This window comes from Seriola aureovittata, chromosome 4 (assembly GCF_021018895.1).
Source record: "Seriola aureovittata isolate HTS-2021-v1 ecotype China chromosome 4, ASM2101889v1, whole genome shotgun sequence".
NCBI classification, from domain to species: Eukaryota; Metazoa; Chordata; class Actinopteri; order Carangiformes; family Carangidae; genus Seriola; species Seriola aureovittata.
In genome coordinates this window covers 29,143,320-29,171,252 of record NC_079367.1, presented here as the reverse complement: position 1 = coordinate 29,171,252, position 27,933 = coordinate 29,143,320, and the positions used below count along the sequence as shown (strand labels likewise).

At 40.9% G+C, this 27,933-nt stretch overlaps 2 protein-coding genes across 4 annotated transcripts in view; one reads left to right on the top strand and one right to left on the bottom strand.

Annotated features, from left to right (window-relative positions):
• Positions 1–576: 576 nt before the first annotated feature.
• On the top strand, positions 577–9,748 carry LOC130167815 (scavenger receptor cysteine-rich type 1 protein M130-like). The gene is made up of 10 exons (XM_056374313.1): positions 577–803; positions 2,283–2,315; positions 2,414–2,668; positions 3,848–4,153; positions 4,243–4,545; positions 5,524–5,826; positions 5,900–6,205; positions 7,408–7,731; positions 8,528–8,613; positions 8,703–9,748. Exons 1-10 carry the CDS (start codon positions 716–718, stop codon positions 8,727–8,729), a joined length of 2,031 nt encoding a protein of 676 aa, XP_056230288.1. The 5' UTR covers positions 577–715; the 3' UTR covers positions 8,730–9,748.
• Positions 9,749–24,759: 15,011 nt separating this feature from the next.
• Positions 24,760–27,933, bottom strand: part of si:cabz01090165.1 (uncharacterized protein LOC100333421 homolog) — a 411,304-nt gene continuing 408,130 nt past the window's right edge. For all 3 annotated transcript variants that reach the window (XM_056373298.1, XM_056373299.1, XM_056373300.1), the window contains one exon: positions 24,760–26,229. The gene's annotated coding sequence lies outside the window, so the exon portion shown is untranslated. The remainder of the gene's footprint in view (positions 26,230–27,933) is intronic.

Below are 27,933 nucleotides of genomic sequence, written 5' to 3'. Positions count from 1 at the left end.
GCTGTTTGTCAGTAAGTAAATGCTACGACTCCTCAAGACCGAGGTTCCTGCGTCTCCCATGTGCTTCCCAACTACAGTCCAGACTGTCATGGTTTTTGTCTGCCCCGCCCTAATGTGTTTCACCTGTGTTCAATCACCCTTGCCTCCCCTTGTCTATATAGTCCTTGTGCTCCCCTTTGTCTGTGTCAGTTCGTCTGTTTAGTTCAGGGTTTGTTCACGTCGTCAGGTTACTAAACCTGTCTGCACCGTTCCCCAAAGTGTTGGCTGCATTTGGGTCCACCCCTACTTACCTGAAAACCCTGACACAGACGATATGAGCCAGGAAAGGTTAACAACACTGAGACAGGAAATTGCAGGACTCTGAGTTGTCACTGTGTTATTCTCAGGTAATGAGATAGATAAATCGGCCTCAGGATAGAGATCCTATCCAAATTCATCTGCATCAATTTAATGCAAACTGAAAGCAAGAAGAAACTTATTGTTGCTTTCGTTTCCCGAAACTTCCAGTCAAATGTCACGTTTCTTTGAGTATTAAATTTAATTAAAGCTGGAATTAAATTAAATTATATTTTGATGATTCTTTTATGCTCTGAGAGCAATCAGCCCACGTTACACCTTTATGATGACCTACAATAGAAGGTTAAAAAAAATAAAGCAGAAATCCCCTGAGGGTTGGACCTGACTCTGAACTTGATAAAGACAAGAGCAGAGACACATGAGGAAGACAGAGCAGCACGCTGCTTCATGCTGGGCGGACATGGATCACAGAGTGCTGATAGTGCTACTGTCTCTCTGGGGCCCAGGTAGGACTCTGGCTTAATAATGGATGTTTGAAGGTGTTTATGTTTGTAGAGGCAGAGTGTGTTTGTGTGTGTGTTTTAAAATGTTTCTTATTACATAGGCCAAATCCCTGTGTTCACTTCACACAGATCTGAAACATTCTGCCTGGTTCACTGTGCTCTGTGGTGACACTGTTGCAGCTCTATCTATGTAAATACTGTCCCTATGATATTGATATTACAAAGGAAAAATACTGCTATTATTAAATTTACTGTGTTGAGTAACTACAGCAGATTGTATTGTACTGATATCATCAATTAAAACTAAGATGAAGATTTATGAAGTCATAAATACAATAACTATGACAGAAACATCCCAAAACATAAACATAGCAATATTTAAAAAAATATTATATTAATTATTCAAATTACAGGATGGGATGTAAAGTAAATTAAGTTCAATTCATTATAAAATCATAACATATAATACATACAGTATTTTACACATATTATATTCCCCGTCCCTGAGATATTACATGATATATTAGGAATATTAGAGCTTGAAATGACAAACAAAATGATCTGGATGTTTTCTTCTTAATGATAACTTTAAATTTTGATGCAGTCAGGCCGAGTAATACAGAGGATCATCTGCTGCTTTCACATAACATATAAAATACAAATTTCACTGTAGGAGAAACATTTTCGTATTCAAATTATTGTAATATTTTTCTGTGATATTATGTCAATGGCAATCATACAAGACTATGTTAACGAGGCCTGTGTCAGACCAACACAGTTACAACTAATAAAACTGATAACTGGTTTGCTAAATTTACAGCAGGTGTGCAAATAATCAAATATTGACCTGTTATTTTATTCATATCACACATCGTATGTCCGCTCCCTCAGAGGTTTGTCAAGAAAGGAACAGAACCCTTGGAACTTCCTTTCAGAATTTTTCAGAATAAAAGCTCACAACAGCTTGAAATAAAGTATTGCTCCAAAAAAAAAAAATTGCTAAAGAGTTAGTTATTCTTTAGGTAACTATTTTTGGAACAGAGATCTTTTTTTTTTTTTTTTTTTCGATTTAACAAAAAACATATCAAGTTTTGGCCATGGGCTGCCAGTTGCCGACTTCTGCTTTATGGGGTCCTTCATGGATTTTTTTTTTTTTTAGTGCTTGATCATTTGTACTGTAAATCTAACACACCCATTACTACTATTATTAGTTGTAGCTGTGTTACTCAGAGAGAGGCTGGGGGAATTTATTAAAGCAGTAGTATTAGCCAGCTAGCCTATTAAAATAAAAACCTTTACGAGCTCTGGGGGGCCCTCTGGTGGTCATGTGGTCTCTAAGCAGGTGCTTAGGGAGCATGTTTTTGAGTTTCCTGTATCTGAAGATGTTGAGGCAGATAGTTAGAAGACACTAGACTTAAATCTCTGCAAAGCTCTGGTCAAATCTCTTTATTTTCACATTTATTTTCTTATGTTTCTCCTCAGGGCTCTGGGCTGAGGACACACACACTTCAACGGGTAAAGGAGGAAAAGAATTACAAACACTGAAACCAGTGTCTTGTTTTGCTAATTTTAAATAAATGGAAGTACTGATAATCTTTTCTGTGTCTTGTCAGTAATGCCCGATGATATCAGGTTGGTCGGAGGGGCCAACCGTTGCGCCGGTAGACTAGAGATGAAAAAGCAGGGAAACTGGACCCCTGTTAATAACCAGTACAAGGACCTGAAAAGAGCAGCTGCAGTGTGCAGCCACCTCAACTGTGGCTCTGCTGTTTCAATACGAGGAGGACAGAAATCCGCTGTTCATCCTCCTTTTGACATCGCTTTCTTTTTTTCAGAGCCAAGCTACAGCCTTGAAATCACATGTTCAGGTGAGTGTCATTAACTAAGAAGTGACAGTAAACTGTACAGCTGCCATCATAGTTCAGTTTCCTCCTTTATCTGTCACTGCGGTGAAGAACGGAATATGAACCACGTGAGCACAACTCACGGCCTTGGTCCTTCTAAAACTGTTACAAAGAGCAGTTTTCTGACCCGATACTGCTGTGCTTAAGGTTTGGTTAGAATTAGGAAAACATCATTATGTGGGTTATGGTTAAACTTAGTGCTTTATTATGGTTAGGGGCTTCGTTATAGTTAAAATAACTGCTTGGTCAAGGTTAGGTGCTGATTGTGGTCATAGTCAGAAACCAACACTGACTGTTGGTATGAAATGTGGAGTGAACAGTGGTCTACCATGTCCTGTGAATTGTTTTTTTTATTTTTTATTTTAGTATTACTGGATGATCTCACACTAAAGATACAGACAGGAAACATGAGATGAAAGAAGAGGGTTATGATAAAAAAAAAGAAAATGATGGTTTGTCTGTTTACATCCATAGCATAAGTTTCTGCATGTGTTATTCAGGCCTAATACTGTTTTCATCTAAGGTTGAATGAAACAGCAAGCTAAACTCATTCCTCCAAAAACCTCCAATGAACAGACACATGTAGTACTTGGCAGGATTTGTAATGGATAAAAGGTAAAACTGCAACAAAACAAATGACACGGGTATTCAGTGTTTCTTTTATGTTTAACTCTAGCTACAGCTAAGTAAGAAATAGGTAAGTATACCAAATTATAGAATATAAAATTAGTAATTTATATCAAATACAACGATATATTTATTCCTTAGGTTTCTAAACAAAAGCGCACTTACTGGGAATGCCAAACAAAGACAACAGCAAATGGATAGATGAAGATTGCCAACTTCCCCACATGTGAACGAACACATGTTGGAATTTCAATCCTACAAGTTACCAAAATAATAAACCCAGCTTCAAAATTAAATTTCTTTTAACTTAATCTTTCCCTAATCTGTTACATTATAGACCTAATTTCATTTGTTAGATTTGAGACAACATTTTCCTTATTTATCAGTATAAATTGCAGAGATACATTTATGCAAAAATAAGTAGTGAAGTCTGAGAGCAGGATCCACAGTTTGACAAAGACCTAAAGAGTGTGTCTCATTTGATTCAGTGTTATTTGATCCACTCTCACTTTCCAGAATCTGTCAGGCTGGTTAATGGGACTGACCTGTGCTCAGGCAGACTGGAGGTGAGGTCTAACCTCTCGTGGTCGTCGGTGTGTGAAGATGACTTTGACCGGCAGGATGCAGAGGTGGTCTGTAGGGAGCTTGGTTGTGGGGCTCCTTCAGCTTTCCAAGGGGCGCTGTACGGAGAAGTGGAGTCTCCAGTGTGGACCGAAGAGTTCCAATGTGAAGGCAATGAGTCTGTCCTCCTGGACTGTAACAGCTTTAGGACCGTGAGAAAAACCTGCTTATCTGGCAAAGCAGTTGGACTCACCTGCGCAGGTAGAGGCACCGCTTTGATTTGAGTAAGCTTCTCTTCTGTTTCGAGTCATTTTATGTCTTTCCCTAATCATTAATTTATCTTTATTCAGACCCTGATGAAGTCAGGCTGGTGGGAGGAGCTAACTATTGCACTGGTAGACTAGAACTGAAACACCACGAAGAGTGGAGAAAAGTGAGTAACCTAGACTTTGACTGGAACCTGGAGGCAACAGCTACAATATGTCGATGGCTGGACTGTGGCTCATCTGCTTCAACAAAGAGGACCGAGGATTCTTTCAAACAACCTGTGTGGTGGCTCAACTCTTCCTGTGTTCAGTCGAAATACAAACTGAAGCAGTGTGTGGCAGTAGGGAATAAAATGACCTATTCCAGACTGGAAATCACCTGCTCAGGTAAAACCATTAATGGCGCCTATACTAACAGCAATGTCACTGTGTTACATGGTCAGTTGTGGATTACGTTAGACTGAACTGCAAAGTTATCTAGGACGAACACAGAAAATGATGCTTGTACTAGAAGCTCATTTTTGTCTCATGGCAGAAGATGGTGGTTGTCTTATTATCTCCCACATTCCTTTACTGAGTGGAGTGGAGCTGCTTTGCTTTCTCAGCAGGAAGACTCGCACACCGGGCGCTGGCAGGGTTATGCCTCGTTATTGATTCTGTTTGTCATGTTCATGGACAGACTCTCAAGGCAAAGCCAAGGTGTGGACAGACAGAGCAATGACCTCAGGATTGTATCTCTGCTTGTGTCAGTTGATGTTATCCTGCGGGTTTCATCAGATTGTAACCTCCAGTGTGCACTGGGGCGGTTTGCAGTTTGTGCAAATTCCAAGACTGTGGTGCTCTGTTCCCTGCAGCGTCACGTACTTGACCGTGCGGCTGCTCTCAGCATTCATCTGCAGCACACAGCTCTCATGTGTCCATATCTCTGCCCTCCTCCCTTCGCCGTGGCGTCTGCCATCAGACTGGCTCATATCGTTTAAGATCCACCCTCTCAGTCACAGGTGACTGTGACGACTCAAAGAATGGAATCACAGGTACAACTGGCCCGAATTGGTTTCCTTCACAGGATAGGATGAGGAGCTCAGACAGCTGGGAAGAGATCAGAGTAGATCTGCTGCTCTTTGCTATAGGAAGCAGTGAGCAGAGGTGGTTTGGATATCTCGAATACCTTCTGGACGTCTTCCTTTTAAATCTTTTCTGGGCACGTCCAACTGGGAGTAGACCCCAAGGCAGACCCAGCACATGCTGAAGGGATTTCATGTCCCATCTGGCCTGGGAATGCCTCGGGATCTCTGCTGAGAAAATGGATGGATATTCAGAAGCTAAACATTGTCTCTCGCTCTCTCTCTCCCTCTGTATCCTCAGAATCTGTCAGGCTGGTTAATGGGACTGGCCTGTGCTCAGGCAGACTGGAGGTGAGGTCTAACCTCTCGTGGTCGTCGGTGTGTGAAGGTGACTTTGACCGGCAGGATGCAGAGGTGGTCTGTAGGGAGCTTGGTTGTGGGGCTCCTTCAGCCTTCCAGGGGGCGCTCTATGGAGAAGGGGCTCCAGTGTGGACCGAAGAATTCCGGTGTGCAGGCAATGAGTCTCTTCTCCTGGACTGCAGAAGGTCGGGCTCAGCTACAAAAACCTGCTCACCTGACAAAGCTGTTGGACTCACCTGCTCAGGTAAGAGGTGAGCTGCATAACTTTGATTCGGCGTACTGGATTATTCCCTCTACAAGTTATTTTCCTGTCTCAGATCCACACGATGTCAGGTTGGTGGGAGGGGCAAGCCGCTGCGCTGGTGAACTGGAGATGAAAAACCAGGGAGAGTGGAGACCAGTGGCTGACTGGGAATCTGAATGGGACCAGAATTCTGCAGCTACAGTGTGTAGACAGCTGGACTGTGGTTCTGCTGTTTGTGGAAAAATGACAGACATACATCCAGACAGACCTGTGTGGTGGGTCAAGAGTTCCTGTGTTGAGTCGGCATCTGCACTCTCCGACTGTGTGATGATGACTGATCCTACTGAAACCTATGCTGGCATCGAAGTGATATGCTCAGGTATTATTGGACAGTCACATCTTAAAGGGATAGTTTAGCTTATTTAAAGTGGGGATGTGTGAGGTAGTTATCTTTAACTTGCCGTCAAACAGCCCTTTGAAAGTACATTTTCTCACCTGTTATACCATATTCCTACACGAGTGCACTCACTGTACAAGCTGATCTGCGGTGTGATACAGTGCAAGTCATGGTAGGAAAACGTTAATGCAAGGTTGAGAAAATAGTTATTTATTAATCACCACACCCTCTGACCTATAGTTCACCTCACCCAGCCCTTTTGCACATAGTATTGCTGTACATTTACATTTACATTTACATTTACTCAGAGTGCAGATTATACAGTGACAATCAGGGGGGGGGGGTCAAATTTTTCTCTGGGGCAAAAGGGAAAACAGTACAGTGTGTCAGTGAACTGAAGTGTTACAGTCCTTACAGTATCTTGCTTTATGAACTAAAACTGACAAATAAATGTAGCGGTGTAGAAATGTAAGAGTGGAAGTAAAGAGTACCATAAAGTTAAGTACAAGTACCTCAAAATTGTACTTAAGTACATTACTTAGAGTAAATGTACTTAATTACTTTCCACAACTGCCCATACAATTACTGAGCCTTCAGCAAACATGGATTTTAATATTGTTCAATGATCCAACAAGTAAAACTCCTGAATTCCTGAGTGAAAACAAAGGAGGTGACTATTAGGAGCTAATATCAAATAGGTAAAAGACCAACCATCACAGACACACACAGACTGTTCAAATGTCAAAATAAAGTGCACCAGTGTTTGTTAGAATTAGATCATATATAACATTTTATATTGGTATTGAAATTACAAGTCGGCACTAGAAATGAAGGTGTGCTATCAGCTAGCTGACATTAGTTTCAACTTAACAATAACTTAAGGTTTAAGTTAGAAACTGGCTAACGTTAGCGTTCAGCCGTAGATACTTGACACAATCTAATTCAGAAGGTCTGAAGGTAAGAAAGTAAAGTGTATTAAACAAGCTAGATAGTTGCTGCTTACATTTACCCACAGTGTCAGTGCGACACACAAAAGAAGAGACTTGAGGATGGAGACAGACGAGACATTCAGCTAATGTCAAGGTTAAGAAATGGGGGTGGGGGTGGAGGTGGAGGTGGGCCCTCTGTCTCTCTGTGTTCACATGTCTGCTGGTTCAGCTCATTATCTCCCCTTGTGTTAACAGACTTGCTGGCTCAGCCAAGCATCTCCCTCTCTCCCTCCGCTGACGGAGACTCCAAGCAGTGGGCGTTTCGGGTGCTCATGGGCTCCGACTTCACCATCACATGCGCTACTGAACCACAGTACCAAGAAGGTTCCTTCCAGCTGATCTTCAGCCCCGCCCACAGAGAGCACAACCACACCCTGCCAGCTGTCAATCACTCTGCCCGTTTCCTGTTCTCTGCTGCGGACCACACCCACCAAGGAAGCTACAGATGTGTTTATCACGTCCATGTTTTCTCCCATAACTTCTCCTCTGAGAGCCGGCCACTCTCTCTCACTGTCTCAGGTAACTTCATGGACAGTTTGTGTCAAACAGGGAAATGCAACACACACAGATCTTAACATGCAGGCGTTACGGTGATCATTTTGTTATGTGTGACAAAATGATGTCAAATCTAATGTCCTCTTACTTGCCTTTTGTGAGCTTTCAACCACATCTCACAGTCTGCATCAGCTGGCGCAGTGCACTTTGCAGCGCACAGTTTTCTTAAACTACAGTTAATAACTGTGGTAAGGAATGCAGTGTCGCAGTGTTGTGCTTTTGTACATTAATGCTGTTTCATGCAAAGGCCCAAACCTGACAGCATTAAAAAAAAAAAAGATTTGTTTTCTACATACCAGTAGTGTGTGAGATGAGTATCAGTTTAATGACTCAGGTTACAATGCTTTAGTTAGTTAGTTAGTTTCTGTTTTTCTTATACAGCTCAGCATGAATTGCATATAATTAACTGAATAATAATTAAATGAATGAATAAAAGCACCTTATTCATTCATTTGATTATTATTCAGTCTTACAAGCTACATCTCTACCTTCATGAAAGTAAAATGAAGCGTAAAGAAGTCCTCAAAAAATATACAAACTTCATGGGACTAACAGTCTTCAAACATTTTGTCTGCCATAAACTATTTGTCAAAGTGTTAATCAGTTCTCCTAATTTTAATAAAGTCACGATACGGATAAACTCTACTACTTACTTTTTACTTTTGGTTACAAAATGGTTACAAAATACTTTTTAAAATGTTGCATTTGAATTAAAACCACGTCATTACGAACTGATGGGATGATTTTAAATGTGTTTCAGCCTCTCTAACAGAACTGATCATCAGACTTGTCGTGATCCTGCTGGGTATGATGCTGCTCATCACAGCCCTCTGTTTCACCTCTAAGGTACCGTACACATCGACATGACATATTTAGTCAGCAGAGAGCAGTGATTTCAGCAGCGACAGGACATGTCTGCTGTCATGTCTTTCCAGATGGGCAGGAGCCAGAATAATGCATGAGGGAAGAATGCAAGAGCTCAGTGATGATGGTCTCTACATGAAGAAAAAGGAAAGAGAAAGATCTCCGAGCTCCAACAAACCACACCACCACACCACCTGCTGGATGAGGTGAAACAGGCTTGAAATGTCTCAGCCTGGTGTTCAGTAACTCTTTAAGGTAACTAATTAAGGAAACTAGGAAACTAAGGTACAGCTGGATAGCTATTGGATATGGCAATGGAATTCCTTTAATATTTTTGTCAGACATTGGAGCATTTTGTAAATATGCAAGTTTTTCTTTTTAAATATAAAAGGAGTTTGCCTTTCCTCACAGACCCGTTACTAGATGTTTGAGATAAGTTAAAATTATATCCTGTTTCTGCTGTGTCTGATTTGTTGGTAACAAACTTACTGTGATATAATGATGAAGTAATGACGGAAACTGTAAAAATAACCACAATATGCAGGTTGTTTTTCACTTTAGTTTACGGTACAGTTTTGTTGTAATGTGCCGCTAGAGTGTGTAATAAGTGTCTCACGGTGGGAAATAAAGATGGAATGTGCTAGCAGCTTCCATAGTCTAATGTTTGTGACATATGAGAGTAGAAACTATCACTACCTACAACCTACATTGGACTGTGGACAACGTCCAATCTACAACGGATGGGTGAGGGAGTGCCAACATGTGGCCTGATGTGCTTTGACTTTAGTTCACAGTACAGATATCTTCCAATGAGCAACTAATGATCAGTAAGAAAGTGAAACAATGTTTAAATAAAGGCCAAATAATATGTTCCTGATATAATACGGCATTACATTCCTCTAATTACAGCTGTCTCATGAAGCTATCGTAGGTCCATGATGGAAGTATTCAATGTGAAGCATTACAGTATTATTTGTAGAACATTGTATTTTATTTCTCATTAGACTATGATCTTGTAAAATGATGTCTAATAGTATATTAGGGTCTCCTATTTGCTTTCTAATTAGAGTATAATTTGGTGTAACAGTATTTAAGTATTGTTTATTTTGGATCTAATAATTATAGGCGGTTTCTAATTACAGAATAATTTAGGTGTAACCATGGTATCTATATAGGGTATAACTATGTTTACTGTCTAATAAAGAACATATTATTTGTAGTTTTGTGTAATTTGATACAAAGTATGAGTTGTTATGTCTTATTACGGCTTGTTTCGTCTTATTGGTGTCTATCTAAAAATAAAATAATAAAATAATAATAACTGTAAAATAAAGCTTGACCACAAATTTAGCAGGTGAGCAGATGTCTCTAGCTGAGCTGGAGCTTCCACAGTCCAGCTGAACAGACTCTTTGCTTTCCCACCGGACTTCTTTGGACCTCCTCTCCATACAGCGCCACCTGCAGGACTGAAGGAGCCCTGCAGTAAAGGTCCCAAATAGACCACCTCTGCATCCTTCTGGATAAAGTTGTCTTCACACACTGATGAGCACGACTGGTCAGACTTCACCTCCACAACCTGAAGGTAAGTCCCATTAACCAGTCTGACAGATTCTGAAGAGGAAGAGAAAGAAAAATAAGCAGACAGAGTGTTTGAGTAGAGTCTTTGTGTCGGTGCAGGTCTAACTTTGCCCCTCACCCTTTGACACTCACTCTGTCGGCTTAAAAAGAATCAGAGTTTACCTCAAACAGCTCTTTGGGATGTCAAACAGTCTCTGTCTGAATCCGTCTCATCACATAACTTTCCAACATCAGAATTGAGGAAGGGAATATACGTCGAACATTTTTTGAAACATTAAGATTGAATCGGTCTCTGGACTGTTTGTATTGTAGGTGCTGATGGTGTTACTGCAGAGAAGCAATACTCTCTCTCTCATGGAGGGGCAGGGGAGTGGCCAACCCAGGGACCACACTCACCAAAGGGTGCCATAAAGGAGCCTAATAGACCACACCCCACTTTCCTTCTATAACCATAAATCTAATTTGACGGCATGGAACGTCACCTCTCTGGCGGGGAAGGAGCGGGAGCTTGTGGAAGAGGTGGAACGGTACCGGCTAGATATAGTCGGCCTCACCTCAACACACAGCGTCGGCTCCGGAACCCAAGTCCTTGAGAGGGGCTGGTCTTTCCTTTTTGCTAGAGTTGCTCCGGGGGAGAAGCGGAGGGCCGGGATGGGCTTTTTGGTGGCCCCCAGGCTCTCTGCCTGTATGTTGGGGTTCACCCCGGTGGACGAAAGGGTTGCGTCCCTGCGCCTTCGGGTCGGGGGTTGGGTTCTGACTGTTGTCGGTGCTTATGCGCTGAACAGCAGTTCAGACTCCCCGCCCTTTTTGGAGTCTTTGGGACAGGTGCTGGAAAGTGCCCCGAAAGGGGACTCCATTGTCCTATTGGGAGACTTCAACGCTCACGTGGGCAATGACAACGTGACCTGGAGGGGTGTGGTGGGGAGGAATGGCCTGCCTGATCTGACCCCGAGTGCTGTTCAGTTATTGGACTTCTGTGCTAGTCACAGTGTGGCCATAACTAACACCATGTTCAAACATAAGGATGTCCACAGGTGCACATGGCACCAGGACACCCTAGGTCGCCGGTCTATGATCGACTTTGTAGTCGTATCATCAGACCGGCCGTATGTTTTGGACACTCGGGTGAAGAGAGGAGCGGATTTGCAAATTGACCACCACCTGGTGGTGAGTTGGATCAGATGGCGGGGGATGACGCCGCGCAGACCTTGCAGGCCCAAACGGGTTGTGAGGGTCTGCTGGGAAAGCCTGGCGGAAGAGTTTTGATCGTGTCCCGAGAGCGGTGGGGGACATTGAGTCTGAATGGGCCTTGTTCCGCTCTGCTGTTGTTGAGGCGGCTGTTGCAAGCTGCGGCCGCAGGGTAGCTGGGGCCAGTCGTGGCGGTAACCCCCGTACCCGCTGGTGGACACCAGAGGTGGGGGAAGCCGTCAGGCTGAAGAAGGAAGCCTACAGGGCGTGCTTGGTCCTGCCTCAGTGGCGGAGTTTAAGTATCTCAGGATCCTGTTCACTCATCCTGGCCTTGGAACGCCTCGGGATTCTCCCGGAAGAGCTGGTGGAAGTGGCTGGGGAGAGGGCTGTCTGGACCTCTTTGCTGAGGCTGCTGCCCCCGCGATCCGGATGAGCGGGAGATGACGAGAACGAGTACTAATTTGACGGGCTTTTGAAATTATTTAAAAAAAACTAAATTGTATGTAGAAAATATAATGAAAAGATCTAATTTAATATCATGCAGTGGGCTCTGTATCTAGTGGTGTATCGTTGAAACATTGAGTGAAACCATTTTTAAAATGATAAACTGTTTTATGAGTCAGAATGTATATTTTCTGTGTTTTATGAACATAAGGTTACTGAATACATCATCCAGTGCTGGGGAAAAGGGCCCACAAACAAAGCCCCCCCCCCACGATGAGGGTGATTTTGTACTGAAAATGCTATGGAAGATACCCAACTGGCAAGATATCTATATCTCCAGAGAACTTCTTTAATGATAGATAATCATAGCAACAGTTGATGGATCACTTCCTTCGTTGTTGTTGGGTTGCAGATGTTATGGCAAAACGTACAAATGTATATGTGACTACAATAAAACTACAGCACAAATCTAACAGTAGAGTCATCTTGTGATGGGATCACACCAGCTGTGCCCAGTACCCACAGGTCGGAACACACCGGCCTATGACCTCTGCCTTCATTCGGATCTTAGTTGTGACACTATCGAAGTGACAACATCTGTCCACAGACAGACAGACAGATAGAAGAAAAACTGGATTGACTCATCTGTAAATCTTCAACCATTTCAAGAAGAAACAGTTCAAACAACCTTTTGGTAAGTCAGCTGGTAGGAACAGTAATAGAAAGATTATTGACAAGCGACTCAGTGAGTCCCACTTACAATATTGATTAATCGTTTAGGAACTGACAGTTAACAGTGAGTAAACAGACACCAGCTTGTATTTGTTGCTGTTGCCACCAGGGGGCAAAACCAAACTGTTATTTATGTGTCTGCCTGCACATTCATGTTCTGGGGAACATCAGTTGAAATAAGTGTGTATGTTTCTATCTTTAAACCGGTGTAAGTGAAAAATTTAAAAATGAAAAATGTTTCAAAACAAACAAACAAACACACAGTAGTCTGTTTTGACTGTTCATACTTTGTCCTGCTGCCCCAAATACTTAGTCGGGCAGTGCATGTTGATCAATCCGCTGCTGAAAATAGTCCCCAACAAATGCTGCAGCGAGCAGGTGTTTTTTGGAAATTACTGAGCCTTTTTTAAACATATACAGTGAGGCTATGATGTGTTTACAACAGCATGTTAGTTAGAGTTAGTTAGAGTATTTTCAGCTCTATTATCATACAGGAAAGATCCTGGAGATGCTACTACCACTGAAATTATAACAGATAAAAACCTTTCTGGCTGTGTGCAGGGTAGAGATTGCTGTTCTGACGTATGAAGCAATTGGTTGGTTGACAAACTACTCTGGATCTCTTCCTTTGGTAGTTCCTGCAAGCAGCAGCAGCTGTGAGAGAAATGACACCACTTATATGATTTTTGAAGCTTAAATACAATCACCAGCAGTAAAAAGCTAAAGTTAGGCCTTTATAAAGACATTTCAAGCCTGTTTCACCTCATCCAGCAGGTGGTGTGGTGGTGTGGTTTGTTGGAGCTCGGAGATCTTTCTCTTTCCTTTTTCTTCATGTAGAGACCATCATCACTGAGCTCTTGCATTCTTCCCTCATGCATTATTCTGGCTCCTGCCCATCTGGAAAGACATGACAGCAGACATGTCCTGTCGCTGCTGAAATCACTGCTCTCTGCTGACTAAATATGTCATGTCGATGTGTACGGTACCTTAGAGGTGAAACAGAGGGCTGTGATGAGCAGCATCATACCCAGCAGGATCACGACAAGTCTGATGATCAGTTCTGTTAGAGAGGCTGAAACACATTTAAAATCATCCCATCAGTTCGTAATGACGTGGTTTTAATTCAAATGCAACATTTTAAAAAGTATTTTGTAACCATTTTGTAACCAAAAGTAAAAAGTAAGTAGTAGAGTTTATCCGTATCGTGACTTTATTAAAATTATGAGAACTGATTAACACTTTGTCAAATAGTTTATGGCAGACAAAATGTTTGAAGACTGTTAGTCCCATGAAGTTTGTATATTTTTTGAGGACTTCTTTACGCTTCATTTTACTTTCATGAAGGTAGAGATGTAGCTTGTAAAACTGAATAATAATCCAATGAATGAATAAGGTGCTTTTATTCATTCATTTAATTATTATTCAGTTAATTATATGCAATTCATGCTGAGCTGTATAAGAAAAACAGAAACTAACTAACTAACTAAAGCATTGTAACCTGAGTCATTAAACTGATACTCATCTCACACACTACTGGTATGTAGAAAACAAATCTTTTTTTTTTTAATGCTGTCAGGTTTGGGCCTTTGCATGAAACAGCATTAATGTACAAAAGCACAACACTGCGACACTGCATTCATTACCACAGTTATTAACTGTAGTTTAAGAAAACTGTGCACTGCAAAGTGCACTGCGCCAGCTGATGCAGACTGTGAGATGTGGTTGAAAGCTCACAAAAGACGAGTAAGAGGACATTTCTCGTATTGAAACAGCGGAGCCACGGTTGAGCTGGCTGCACGCTGCAGCTGCTCTTTTCAGGTCCACCGGGGCCCAGTTTCCCTGCTTTCTCATCTCTAGTCAACTTCCCACCAACCTGATATCATCGGGCATTACTGACAAGACACAGAAAAGATTATCAGTACTTTATTTAAAATGTGCAGAACAAGACACTGGTTTCAGTGTTTGTCATTCTTTTCCTCCTGAGCTTCCTCCTTCCTCTGAAGAACATGTAAATCAGTTTTATATGTTATGCTTTTTATAGCCAGTTTGCTTGCATATATAAAACAGACTTACTGTGAACATTTTCGGTTATGCCAAATATCCTATATTTAAGTGTGATGAAAGAAGCAGATGATCCTCTGTATTACTCGGCCTGACTGCATGAATATTTGTCATAAAGAAGAAAACATCCAGATCATTTTGTTTATCGTTTCAAGCTCTAATATTCCTAATATATCATATAACATCTCATCTGATAGATTATGATTTTATAATAAATTGAACTTAGTTTACTTTATATATATTTATATAGTTTTTATAATTAATATAATTATTTTTAAATATTCCTATGCTTACTTGTGATGTTTCCGTCATAATTATTGTATTTATGGCTTAATTAATCTGCATCTTAGTTTTAATTGATGATATCAGTAACATACAATTGAATCTGCTGCAGTTACTCAAAAACATGCTCCCTAAGCGCCTGCTTAGAGCCCCCATGGCCACCAGAGGGCCCCCAAGAGCGCTTAAAGGTTCCATGAGAGAGCTACATTTTTTTAATTCTGTAAATGGTAATCATAAGAAAACACAATATTATGTTAATGGGCTGGCTGGTCTAATACTACTTGTTTAATAAATCCCATCTGCCTCAGTCTGAGCAACACAGCTCCAACTAATACTATTTGTGATGGGTGTGTAAGATTTCCAGTAGCTGTGCAAATGATCAAGCACACTTTCTGAACCATTTAACAGCCTTAGGACTGAAGCCTACATTCCAAAGTTTGGCTACAAAGTCAACAGGACTAATCATAAAGGTGAAGGAGGCGGGGTTGCCGTCAAATCCAACCTTATTAGCTGCATAACTCTGTCAATTACTGTAATGGCGAAATATAACTTTGATGAATGTGTTACTATCTTAGTCTGAACAACAATATGTTACTCAGAGTGTAATAGTACTGAAGACTTGATGACTCGGATGGTGACATTTAGATGAGAGGAAAAGCAGCAGAAAAAGCATCTACATATATTATTCAGCCTGACTGCATGAAAATGTATCATTAAAAAGAAAACATCCAGATCATTTTGTTAATCGTTTCAAGCTCTAACATTGAGAACACGAGAAACATTTTAAAACACACACACACACACAAACACACTCTGCCTCTACAAACATAAACACCTTCAAACATCCATTATTAAGCCAGAGTCCTACCTGGGCCCCAGAGAGACAGTAGCACTATCAGCACTCTGTGATCCATGTCCGCCCAGCATGAAGCAGCGTGCTGCTCTGTCTTCCTCATGTGTCTCTGCTCTTGTCTTTATCAAGTTCAGAGTCAGGTCCAACCCTCAGGGGATTTCTGCTTTATTTTTTTAGCTGTTTTTTTTTACCCTTCTATTGTAGGTCATCATAAAGGTGTAATGTGGGCTGATTGCTCTCAGAGCATAAAAGTATCATCAAAGTATAATTTAATTTAATTCCAGCTTTCATTTAATTTAATACTCAAAGAAACGTGACATTTGACTGGAAGTTTCCTGAAAACAAAAGCAACAACAAGTTTCTTCTTGCTTTCAGTTTGCATTAAATTGATGCTTGTGTTCGCTCTGGAACAAGTTTTCTAAACTTTGTCCGATCAGTTCAGTTTGCATGTGGTGGCCTCCAATCAAGTTGCAGGAAACATCGTCGCAGTCTTCCCTTCCAGAGTTACTGTGCTGAATAATGATGATGTCACAGTGACCTTTGGCCTTTGACTACCCAATTCTAATGAGTTCATCCTTGAGTCCTGTTTGTGAATGTTTTCACTACTGTTTGCTTGTGCTGCATGAAAAAAACTATTAAACTCACTCAGCTCCTTCGCGATGGTTAAGAATGAAACCCTTTAAGAAATATGGACTGATGTGTGTTAAAATGACTTTCTCCCCTCTCCGAGAGCACCGGTAGATGTAGGGAATGCTCTTTTCATTTTATGCCTCCACAGCGGAGACAGTTTTCAGGTTGTCTGTACTTGTGTGTGTGTGTGTGTGTGTGTGTGTGTGAGGCATAAGTGAGTCTGGACAAAAACATGCACGTAAACTGCAACTGGACTGATTGGTGGAGGCAGACAACCACAAGATTTAGTATTTGTTATAATTAATCAAGCCAGGTAGATTTATTTTGTGATTTAGGATTTGGCTTTCTTCTTAAATTTTAAGTTGCACAAGGTTTTAAGGGAGTCCAGTATTTCTTTAAAACAATCCATCCGAGTTCCCTAAAACCAGTCCCAATTCAAATCACACAAACGGATGATTTCTGAGTCATTAAAATATCTGAAATAGATTTGAGAGCATCCTTTGAGGCAGATGGGAGACTATAACATCCAACCACAGAGATATGACAATCCTTTGATATACCCACTTTAATGGCCAGGACCTCACACTGTTTGCTGAGGAAATCTTAATAAAGAATAAATAAACTCCACAGCAATGTTTTACAGTTACAAGTCTATATTTTTACATTCTGCCATGCAGGCAGGCGGAGGGGTGGCATACATAGACTAGGAGAACTGAAACTAACACCTCAGAGGAAGAGGTGCTTTTCCTCTTATCTAAATGTCTACCATCCAAGTCCAGGTTCAGGCCTTCACGTTACACACCAAGTAACACATTGTGCACATGTGCAAATCAATGCAAGAAGCAGACTTACCGGCACTTCTGGAGTTGCAGGTGAACTTGCACAGCATTGAGCTGGTTACCTTGGTGATGTCGAGGGACGGCCGGGTGAAGAGGCAGGAACACAGGGAGCACAGTAGCTCTCCAAGCTGCACATCCACATGAACCCGTCAGCTCTCACACAACAGATGTAGCAAATCATACCTTTGTTATAACACCTTTATCTCTACCTTCAGAAAATACTGCTCCAATATAAAGTAACATCAGTGAAACCTCAGTCGTTTGTTGGGATTATAATTGGGAATATGGATGCACATTAAAGATTATAAAAGCCACTTTTATAAGTTATTACACAGGTGAGAAACATGTGATGTTCTTGTTTTTATTACATAATCTGCTGAGTGAATTGTTTCTCCGCTCTAACCACTTCTCAACTTCAATGGAAAGTGTCATGAGGTCAAGGAAAGATTTGAAGGAGAATTCATAACGACTCGACTTCAGAGAGAATCCAACTGCAGTATGGTGCTTTTTTTTTTTTTTTTTTTTTTAAACCAATTTTATTCATGACACGCGCTACTCCTTCCCTAACCACAAACAAAACAAAATATTGAAATTGAAATAAGACAACATGAAATATACAAGTAGACAGAGTCGAGCCGTTAAGATAATTAAATGAAAATAAACAGTGGAGTCAGGGCCAGGGTGAATTACATGCAGACATAGGTAGGCTATATAGAGATAATATTTTTATTGCAGTGAGCAGAGTTTTGAAATGACATGTATAGATTGTTATGATGAGGATAAAACTGTTTGGTCTTCATGATGACTCCTAACTGGATTTGAAAGAGGAAAATCTATATTTATGGTTATGGATTGTGTCACAAGCATGAGACAGCTGCTCTGTTTCTGTATCTATGTGGGTCTGCTGTGGTGAAATTGCAATTCTGCGTCATTTTAAATGTTGGTGCAGCAAGGGATTGTGGGATAGCATTTTCTCCTTTCCTTTTGTAAAGGAAGCGCTAGTGTTTCCTATGCTAAATGTGACACAGTTTTTGAGATATATATATATATATATAGAGAGAGAGCGATAGAGATAGAGAGAGAGATATATGTATGTCATGAAAGGCCCCAACTTCATACGTGTCGACACAATACAAACTTAGAGGTTCAAGGACAGCAGAGATGTGAGTTCAGTTCACTACTAGAAATATTTATTTAGCAAATGTAATACTTGTGGCTGCAGCCCTGGAGAACAAAAGAGATCAAGGTTAAACCCAGTAAAGTTTTATTCATCAATTCTAATAAATAGCTAAAACAGTAATGGCTAATACAGACCCCAGTATGGGATAATAATGGTATTTATGAGCCACAATAAATCAGACAATGTACTCACTGTGCGGAGATTCTATCGCATACCCCAATAAATACCACTATGATATCACCTGGTGCTCGCTAACACTGCAACTCACACTGCAAGCAGAAACAAAACTGCAAGACATGCAAATGACCAGCACCACCAAAGCTTACCACACTGCATCCAAGGTGGAACCCACGCGTACTCCCCACAGCTCGCTCTGCTGCCTGAAAGGAAATAAAACAGAACGAAGGGAAATCCACACAAAAACTAGGGTCTAGTCTCCATTAACATAACGGGCCAGTGAAACCAGGCAATATGGACCATCTGGTCCCGACAATGCAAATCAAGTGGGGCCGGACCATGTAGATGGATTGGCACAGGCAGGCAAAGCATGGGGGCCGGGAAAAGTAGCAGTCTGTCACTTAAGTCTGCAATCAGGAAAAACATGGGGAAAACCATATACACAACTGGCAAAAATACCTGAAAGGGAATAACTCCTGACGCTGGAGAGTGGAGAGTTCTTACATCAACCGGTAGGAACTTGTTTATTTTGATAGTTCTACTCTGAAACTGATTGAATAACTGAAGACCCTTGAGTTTTCAAATCATCCACTAAATCTGTTAATAGTTAGGAGTCAATGAGAAGACCAAATGAACAAACATGGTGTGCTGTCAGGTCAGCGTCCTTCATCACTTTGATATTGAATGTATACAGTGAGAGAAGCCGGCAGTGCCCGGAGTGTGTGGATGATGTTCTCGTTGTTCGTGTCAGCTGCAGCAGCTTCACTGAGCCGTTGTTTAGCGAGTGGTGAACCGGTTAGTCGTGTCTCTGGATTTCAAACAGACTGACTCTTTTCCCTACAGTCATTGTTAAAACACTGCACTCTGCTGACAAGTGAAATGCACTCTGCTGTTGACAGAACATCACAGACGGGAGCACCAGTAAACAAGGAGGAAAAACACTTCATCAAAGTCAAACTCAGCTTCAGACTCAAACAGATAAAAAGGTTCAAGATGGAGTCATGTTACAAGTTTATACAGATTCTTGGCCACAGTAGAAAAAGCTGTAAACATCTGACACCTCATATTATGGAAAAATGTTAACAATTATCTATAAACATCCAGCAGACGCGAAGCAACATCATTCACTTGGATTCGTTTTGGCCACTGAAGTCTTACATTCACTCTCCTTCATGGGCTCCTGAGAAGAACACAGCTGCTCATTCACCTCTAGTTTGTTACTTTGTGCGTCCTCTGTTTGCCGGGCAGCTCGTCACAGCGGCTCCATCACAACATTTTGTTTTCTGAAAGCAGCTGCCTGAGCAGCAACAGTCAACCTGTGACGAAGACCTCGGCAGTGATTAAAGACGGCACATGGCAGAGAGGACACTCAGAAATACGCTCAGTCATCCAGACACATAATGTCTTTCTGTCATAGTGGTGAGTGCACACACATTAACACTAATATCACAACTCTACACACAGTAATATGTATGACAAAAAAAACAAAAAAAACACGAGTGATGTTACCCGTGACACCGATGCTCTATTTTCAGTGAAGCTTGGCATCGAAGCTTGATTCGTTCTATCAGATCATGTGAGCGATGGCGTCCGAAGCTTCATTTCAGACGCACCCACATGACCGCTTCGAAATCTGTTTCTAATTTTAAAAATGCGTGACTTTGCGGGTTGCTGAGGTGTATTGTGGTTTGCTGAATTAAGCACCAGTAGTTCTTCAGAACACTTCTTACGTTATTCAATGTACTATAACCAAGTGTGTGTGCGTCAGTGCGCGCACCTGCATTTTACATCACAGTACGTTCCCTCACTTTGACCAGCAGAGGTCTCCATCGAGCTCTGACTTGAAAAGCTTCCAGTAATGAACCATTTCTCAATACAACTGTGTCGAAAGATTCACTGCTTCATAAAACTGCACTACGTTAAAGTTTATTCATTCAGGTCAGTTTATATGTCCTCATCTCATTTTACCAGTGTCACCGTAATCTGATGTTCCTTCTCTTCCACAGTTCCTGGATCCAAACCAGAGCTGCTGCATGATGCTGTCTTATATAGAGGCAGCAGCTACCTGCACAGGTAACAACTCCTTTCAACCCTCTGATACGACCCACAGGACTGTCTGCTGAAATAGAACCCCTACGGTGGCATGCGTACCGGACCTCGGTTTTCATGGTTACCATAGTAAACAGGCAACTGTACCAAGAGCGGCGTACCCAACGTTGCCGTGGTTACTGTAATAACGGTCATGGCTTGGTTAGGTTTAGGAAAAGATCACGATTTGGGTTAAAATAAGTATTTCCTCAACATTAAAAGGTCTTTTTTTTTGTCATGGTTACAATAATAACAACAAACAGTCATGGATAATCGAAACAATATAAACTACTGGTTTCACATGGGAATCAAACACCAACCTCCTGTGTCATATTCCTGTATTTTGTTGACTCATCCACCACCTCCTCCTGACGTGGACTTTGTCTCTCTTTAAACTACGTCACTGCACTTTTCCCTTTGCTCCTGTCATAATTAATATGACCACTAGATGTCGCCTAGCAACAAACCGTAACTATGAGTCGTAATAAGCTGCCGCGCAAACGACCTGTGAGCTCGTTTTTTTTAACGAAACTGTGGTAACGTTTTGGGATTTATTGAAGTACTGAACTGGGAAATAGTTTTTCTGTTTTTTCATTTGTTTAACATGAAAACTAACATGAAAAAAGCTGTGAACTGTCAGAAATATATGATTATTAACTCAATTAGATTTTGGTTGGTCTGGGGGGAGGGGCTTAGCAGTTATAAACCTCTGGCCTACAAGGCTCTCAAGTGATGCAAGGTTCTCTGAGGGTGGATGTGAACCAGACAGGAGGTGTTTGGAAGTTGTTTATGATTTTTTTGTTTTGTTTTTGCTGTGGACATCCAAGTTTTCTCTCCTATTTCTCCTATTTCTGTCATTAAAAACACCTCAATCTACTTTTGTGACTCAAACCATCTCGTTATTTTTCTAAGACAGTTGACCCACAGTTTTTGTGACACAATCCAAACAGGGAAACTTGGTCTTAAAACGACAACAGCCACTGAGAAATGCTAAAAGGCTGTCTTTCAGCTTCAGTCCTCACCTCTTTCACACACACACACACACACACACACACACACACTCACAGTGTGTGTGTTGTAGGCCTTGTTGTCACTGCGCTGTCTGCTGACTTGAGATCCCGATGGAAGTGCTGTCAGGGCTCCGCTGGAACCTCGTATGTAAACAGAACTGTCAGGTAAAAGTGCCAACTATTTAAAGCCTCACTGACGGTCGATATTGTTTCCCGAGAACAAAAGTCCAATATTATCCAGAGAGCACGGCAAACACTGAAAATCCTTTGTAAGACATTAAAAATGCATGTCTCAAAGTGGAAGATGAGCTTCTCTTATTCCTGACAGGCTGACGGTTCTGGAGATGGTTGTGAGGGGAGACAATGATATGCAGCGCTGCCCGTCATCATTAAAAAGTTCTCTACTTGGAAATTGAAGCAGCGGTTCGGGCCAGATGAAAACACTCATCAGCGTCTAACCACGATGAGGCAAATCAGCTTCTGTGTTTGAAAGTGACAGTCACAGTTTGTTTGAAGGATGACACGGAGTCTTTAAGGCACTGTAACACGGCAGCGCAGATGAACCGTCAACAAGACGGCACGATATTCACACATGACTGACATGATCATTTCTATTACTCAGTGATTCCCCATCACCACTGGCTTCAAACCTGTTGTGCTGCATGTCTGATTGTCACACGGCCATTTGAACAGACTGCTGCTTCAAACAAATAGTTCACCATCGTAGGAAGTCATTTTTTCACTTTCTTTGCAAGATGGAGATGAGCAGATCAACACTCTGTGTCTGTATGAGGGTTCAACCAGCTCCAAATAAAGTCCGGAAGCAGCGGCAAACAGCTAGCCTGGCTAAGCTAAAAGGTTAAACTAACAACATCACTATTTTTTGAGGTCATTGATAAAGATGTAGATAAGAATTAATAAGATATATAAGTGCAAGTGCACATCTATGGAAGCCGAGAAAAGCCATACTCGCAAATGTTTTTTTATCCTGTTATCTCAAGATAACAAATTGACAGGAGAAAACGATCTTTTGTTATCCCGATAACAAAGCTTGTTTTCTCATTATAATTACTTTGTTAATCAGAGATCAGATGTGCCAAGTCAGTATGCAGACGGAGACTTCTAGAGTAAAGTGAATATGTCAGGACGAGACACTGATCAACACATCAGAGAATATTTCAGTCAAGGGCAGAAATCACACTTTGTCTTTTCATGCAAGATCGTTTTCCGATCAGTCCTCGTCAGGCAACGAGTTACTAAGGATCGTTGCTAAGGAGTGTTACTCACGACTAAGTGTATGAGGCTCCAGTGTTGTGCATGAACAGCTTTCATTGAACATGTTCATTTTATTCAGCACTGAGCTGAACGAATCAGTTTACAAATGATGAACGTGAAGGTTTTACAATAGTTTTAACTCACGTTTTACCACAAAAAAAACGGAGCAAATGAACGTGAACTACTTCATTTTCATCTGTATGAACTGAACTAGTTTTTTTTTTAAGTGTGAACTGGCACAACACTGTGAGGTTCAGTCAAAATCATTTTCTCCTGATAAAGAGCTTTGCTATCTTGAGATAACGGGATAAAAAATATTTGAGTAAAGTCTTTCTTGGCTTCTGTACACAGCTACCTGTGCTTGTGTCGTGCCTCACACACCTCTGTTTGTGTCAAGTTTTGTGTGTGTGTGTGTGTGGAACATTTTTGTTTTAGATTAAAGTAAAGTAGCAGCCCCTCAGTGGCTTCTGGGTATAAAGTTACTACGATATCAAAAATGTTATTAGGACAACTAACACTCAAGTGTGATATTCTGGTTTATATCAGGGCCTGTATTCACAAAGCATCTTAAGGCTAAAAGGAGCTCCTAAAAAAAAGCTCTTAAAATGAATGGGCGTGTCAGTCCTAACTTTAGGACTCCTGGTTTTTCTGACTGAGAGCAATTCACAAAGACACTTAGCGCTAAAAGTAGCACCTAAGTCTGCTGTCATTCCACCTTGCAGTGTTCTGGAAACCTTACACTGTGCTCAACTACCTAAAAGATACGACTCAATCACAAGGGAATAATGATCGTTGGGGAACTTGTGAAGGATTCATGGATTTTAATGGAGAGTGACCCGATCAGCTGTTTGAAAGGATCATGTTCCAGCTGGATGTCGCCTGGTGGGACAGTGGAAATCTTCTCACACCTCAACCCACAGCTACAATACAACACTACGCTACAACAGACTGTGGCTATTAGTCTAGGACAGGCTCGTTTGTTTAACGGGTCGACACAAACCTGATCATACGGATGCTTTTTGGAAAATGCACTACTTTTGTAAACAGCACCTAATCCGTTATTATTTAATTTGTGTTAATTTATTTCTCAACATCCACAAACACTGGATGTTGCACATGCGTTTTCACCGGCACAGACGGTCTTTCATCAACCAATCACTGTGGTTCCTGCGAGGGAGCTCGTCCATGAGAGTTGACGTCAGCCATTGCAACGGAGTTTTCACTTCTTCTTTGTAAAAGTTTCTGTCAGCAGCTTTGTGAAGAGGATTTAGGAAAAAACCTTTAGTTAGAAACTCTTAGTGTGATTTAGGAGAACTCTTAGTGGTAAGATAAAACACTTTTTCTCTGGGAAAAAAAAATATAAAATAATGAAAATATTTATTTCACTTGCCTCTCACAGAAGAAAAATGTGTTTTTGCGTTTGTAATTCTGATTTCAGCCACAGGAGGGTGAGGTGCACCACTACCTCTGTCTATATCTGACTAAAAGCCTTCAGGTTTCCCTCTAGGTGATTTTTAATTTCTCAGTGCACTAACACAAGGTACATATAATGTACTCTTCCATCTCTTGGCTATATTTGGCTTTACTTGGCTATACATGTGGAACAAAGTGTAAAAAATGAGAAATTTGAGTGAATCTTGAATGAGTAATCATTGTTTGGGATGTAATTACTACTGGCCAAGCAGTGTGCACTGGAAAACCCATTGCTTTGAATCCCCTGTCAACTTAAAGAATAGTCAAAAGAGAAGTAAGAGTTCTGTTGAGATATGAATAAAAACACATCAGTTTTTTCCAAGAAAAATACCTTTTTATTTCATTATAAATCCACATAATTGTATCTATGAAAGCATAAAATCCCCATTTCACTTGTTGTTGTGTTTTATCCTTATTGTGGTCATTTGTTTCGTTATATTCAAAGTAAATCATTGGTATCAAACCATCGAAGACTGTAAGGTGTATGTCACATACAAACACAGACACTGTCAAACGGCAAAGGGGGAGCGAGGGGGAGTGAGGGGGACGGGACAGCGCAAGTTCTGCTGGCCATCTTTTACAACCGCTTAATACATTTAACAATCTCGAGTGCCAGCGTTTAGTAGTAGGAACACTTATGGTCGCTTTTCCCGTGTCAAACAGAACATCATATTCACCATTTTCACCACCAAATGTAGAGTCAGACTTGTGTGCTTGAAGTTTGGCTTTGAATAAATCCTCGCTGGTGTTCCTCAAGGCTTCTTGGGACACCAAAGGTTTTTTTAATACTCCGACAAAGAGAGAACCAGTCCACCATGGACGCAAACACACTGATTATTTCAACATTATTTAAGTCATCCGCAGCCAGAAGAGTTAGACTGGTAATACTGGAGAGTATACTATTCAGTTGTTCATGAAAATGAGAGAGAGAGAGAGAGAGAGAGAAAGAAAGAGAGAGACAGACAGAGAAAGAGAGAGAGAGAGGGGAAGATAGATGAAATGAAAACACACGATTAAAGTGCCAGAGAAGTTCACCGTTTAGTTTGACAGTTTGTTATTATTGATGCTTCGAGACAAGACGCTGACGATGTGCTCGTATTTTTAATCCAAGGCCCAACATGTATTTTTCTCTTTGACTCCTAAGAGATAATAGAGAGGTGTGTGCTTTTGGAAGTCTGCATATTCTCCCGATATTGTAATAATGCTGTCATAATACTGCAGTAATCCTTTGGCATATGACTGTATGCTGGAGAAAAGAGAAGAGTGGTGCCACCAACCATTGACGAACCACAGCTGAGAACATCCTGGAACAAATGTCATGAAATGGGTTTTCCCCAAATCCACAGTAATCCATCCATTATATTCCCAGAGCAGCATTTAGTGTCCGCATAGATCCCAGCTGTCAAATGGAGAGACTAAATCCAGGAGCCCCGACAGATCACTGGATACTTCCTTCAGAAAAGAAGAAGAAGGAGTGATTCCCGACTGTTCAGTATGATTCCTCACATCCAAAGGTTTCAAGCCCCAGATAAGCACCAAACACGGGCCGGTGTTCAAAGCCCGGAGCCTGACCTGTATCCCACATGTCTGATCCGAGCGGCCTGGAGACTTGTGCATATCAACAGGTTTAGGCTGTTTATCCTCCTCGAGTTGCCTACAGGATGTTTACATCACATCCCGTGCTCGTGGTATGAGGTGGCATCAGAGGGTCGGGTGTGTGTCTCTGGGTTGAATACCTGATCACTGCAGCAGAGCAGACAGACGTGACCATGCAACCTATCGGGGCACCTAAAGGAGACGGGAGACAGAGATACAGGCTGACTGAGTCACTGTGTATATATTTTTATACTCTTTATTTGTTAAATTTCATTCCCTTAGATTGTTATTTCCCAGAAAAAACAACATTATGATAGCTATAATGTAATAAAACAATTCACAAAAATCAATTAATAAGTCAAAGTAAAGGAAATCAATAAAAATAGAAGAAAAAACGGAAGAAAAACTGAACTTCTGATACTGATATTTTTATATAATATTTGTTTTCTGGATCATCTTCCACCTCATTTCAAATAGTTTATCTAGATTCCTAATCCTGTGATTTACTATCTCTATTGTATAGTTTTCAATAATCGTGTCCTTCCATTTGCTTAATTGTGGCTTCTCTGGTTTCAGACGGGTTTTTTCTTACCTGTTTAAGTGCTGCTACTGTTGCTGATAGATTACTGTAATTAGAGACACATTACGTCTGATCTTAGTTTTGTTTGTCAACTCATGGTGACTTATTTTACTGGCAGCAGTGGAAGTTGTATTTAAATTCCTACTTAAGTTAGAGTAGAGAAGTTCATCTGCAGGATATACTTATAATTCAAATGGTAAAAGTACTCATTAAGTTCCTGTTTCATCAACATATTTACTGTTATTTCATCATTATAACTGATCCATTAACATGTGAGCAGATTTTTAATGTAGGAGCTGGTTGAGAAGAATCTCATTTGAATTCATTTACATGGTGTTTGGTAGTAAGAGTGTTTCAGAGACATATTTTAGGTACTGGTCGATGTTAGTATGTGAAATCTTAAATCTTAAAGCAGCTAGTAACTATAGCTGTCAATTAAAGTTAGTGCAGTAAAAAGTACTTGTACCTGTAATGGAGTAGAAGTATAAATTAACAGTGCATGTACTGTAGTTAAATTTCTCTTGCATTATCAGAACAAATGATGGTCTCTTACTGTGACTGAAATTCAAACTGCTCTTCTCTCTTTTGGTTTCACTTAAATATATTCTAACAGCCGGCCTCTTGCGGAGTTCTTCTCTTTATAGACAGCAGGTTCCTCGAGTCTTTGCTTGTTCAATGTTTATGAACCTACACACTTGAGACATCCCTTTTTTTCTTTCTTTTTTTTTTTCACGCACTCTACAAAAACCACACAAGCCCCCACAGCATCTGCAGAGGCTCTATACTGTTGTTCTCCAATGCTGATGACTCAGTGTCTGCTCGGTCAGCTGCTGAGATTTCAGGGCTTTCAAACCCATTCCCTGCCTATACATTGGTTTGGAAACTACCCCCTTCACACCCACAAAGCCTTATGTATTTGTACTTGAAACACAGACCGAGGCCAAACAAAAGGCACCGTAGCACTTTTCACTGTCTGGTAAGTACAGCAGATGGTAAAGCTGTGTTTGGGTGCATGGGGAGATTGTACTAATGAAGAGTGAGGGAGCTCAGGTCAAACTGTGCCAGCAGGGGGCGCTTGAAGCGTGCTAAATGAAAAGTACAGTAAACTACACAAGTCCTCTTTAAGATGGAATATAACAGACAGGCACATAAGTAGATGGACTAATTCATCATTTAAAGACAGAATAAGGAAACTCAATAATTACATAATAATAATAATAATATTAATATTATCATTGTTGTAAATTGACTTTATATTGACTGAATGACTCCACCTGTAATAACTATTTAAAGTTTATCTCTCAACTTATTAAAAG

Coding starts and splice junctions, on each gene's coding strand:
- LOC130167815 (XM_056374313.1), top strand. CDS start 716: ATGAGGAAGACAGAGCAGCACGCTGCTTCATGCTGGGCGGACATGGAT. Junction 4,154..4,242: donor AGTTGGACTCACCTGCGCAG/GTAGAGGCACCG, acceptor ATCTTTATTCAG/ACCCTGATGAAGTCAGGCTG. Junction 5,827..5,899: donor TGTTGGACTCACCTGCTCAG/GTAAGAGGTGAG, acceptor TTCCTGTCTCAG/ATCCACACGATGTCAGGTTG.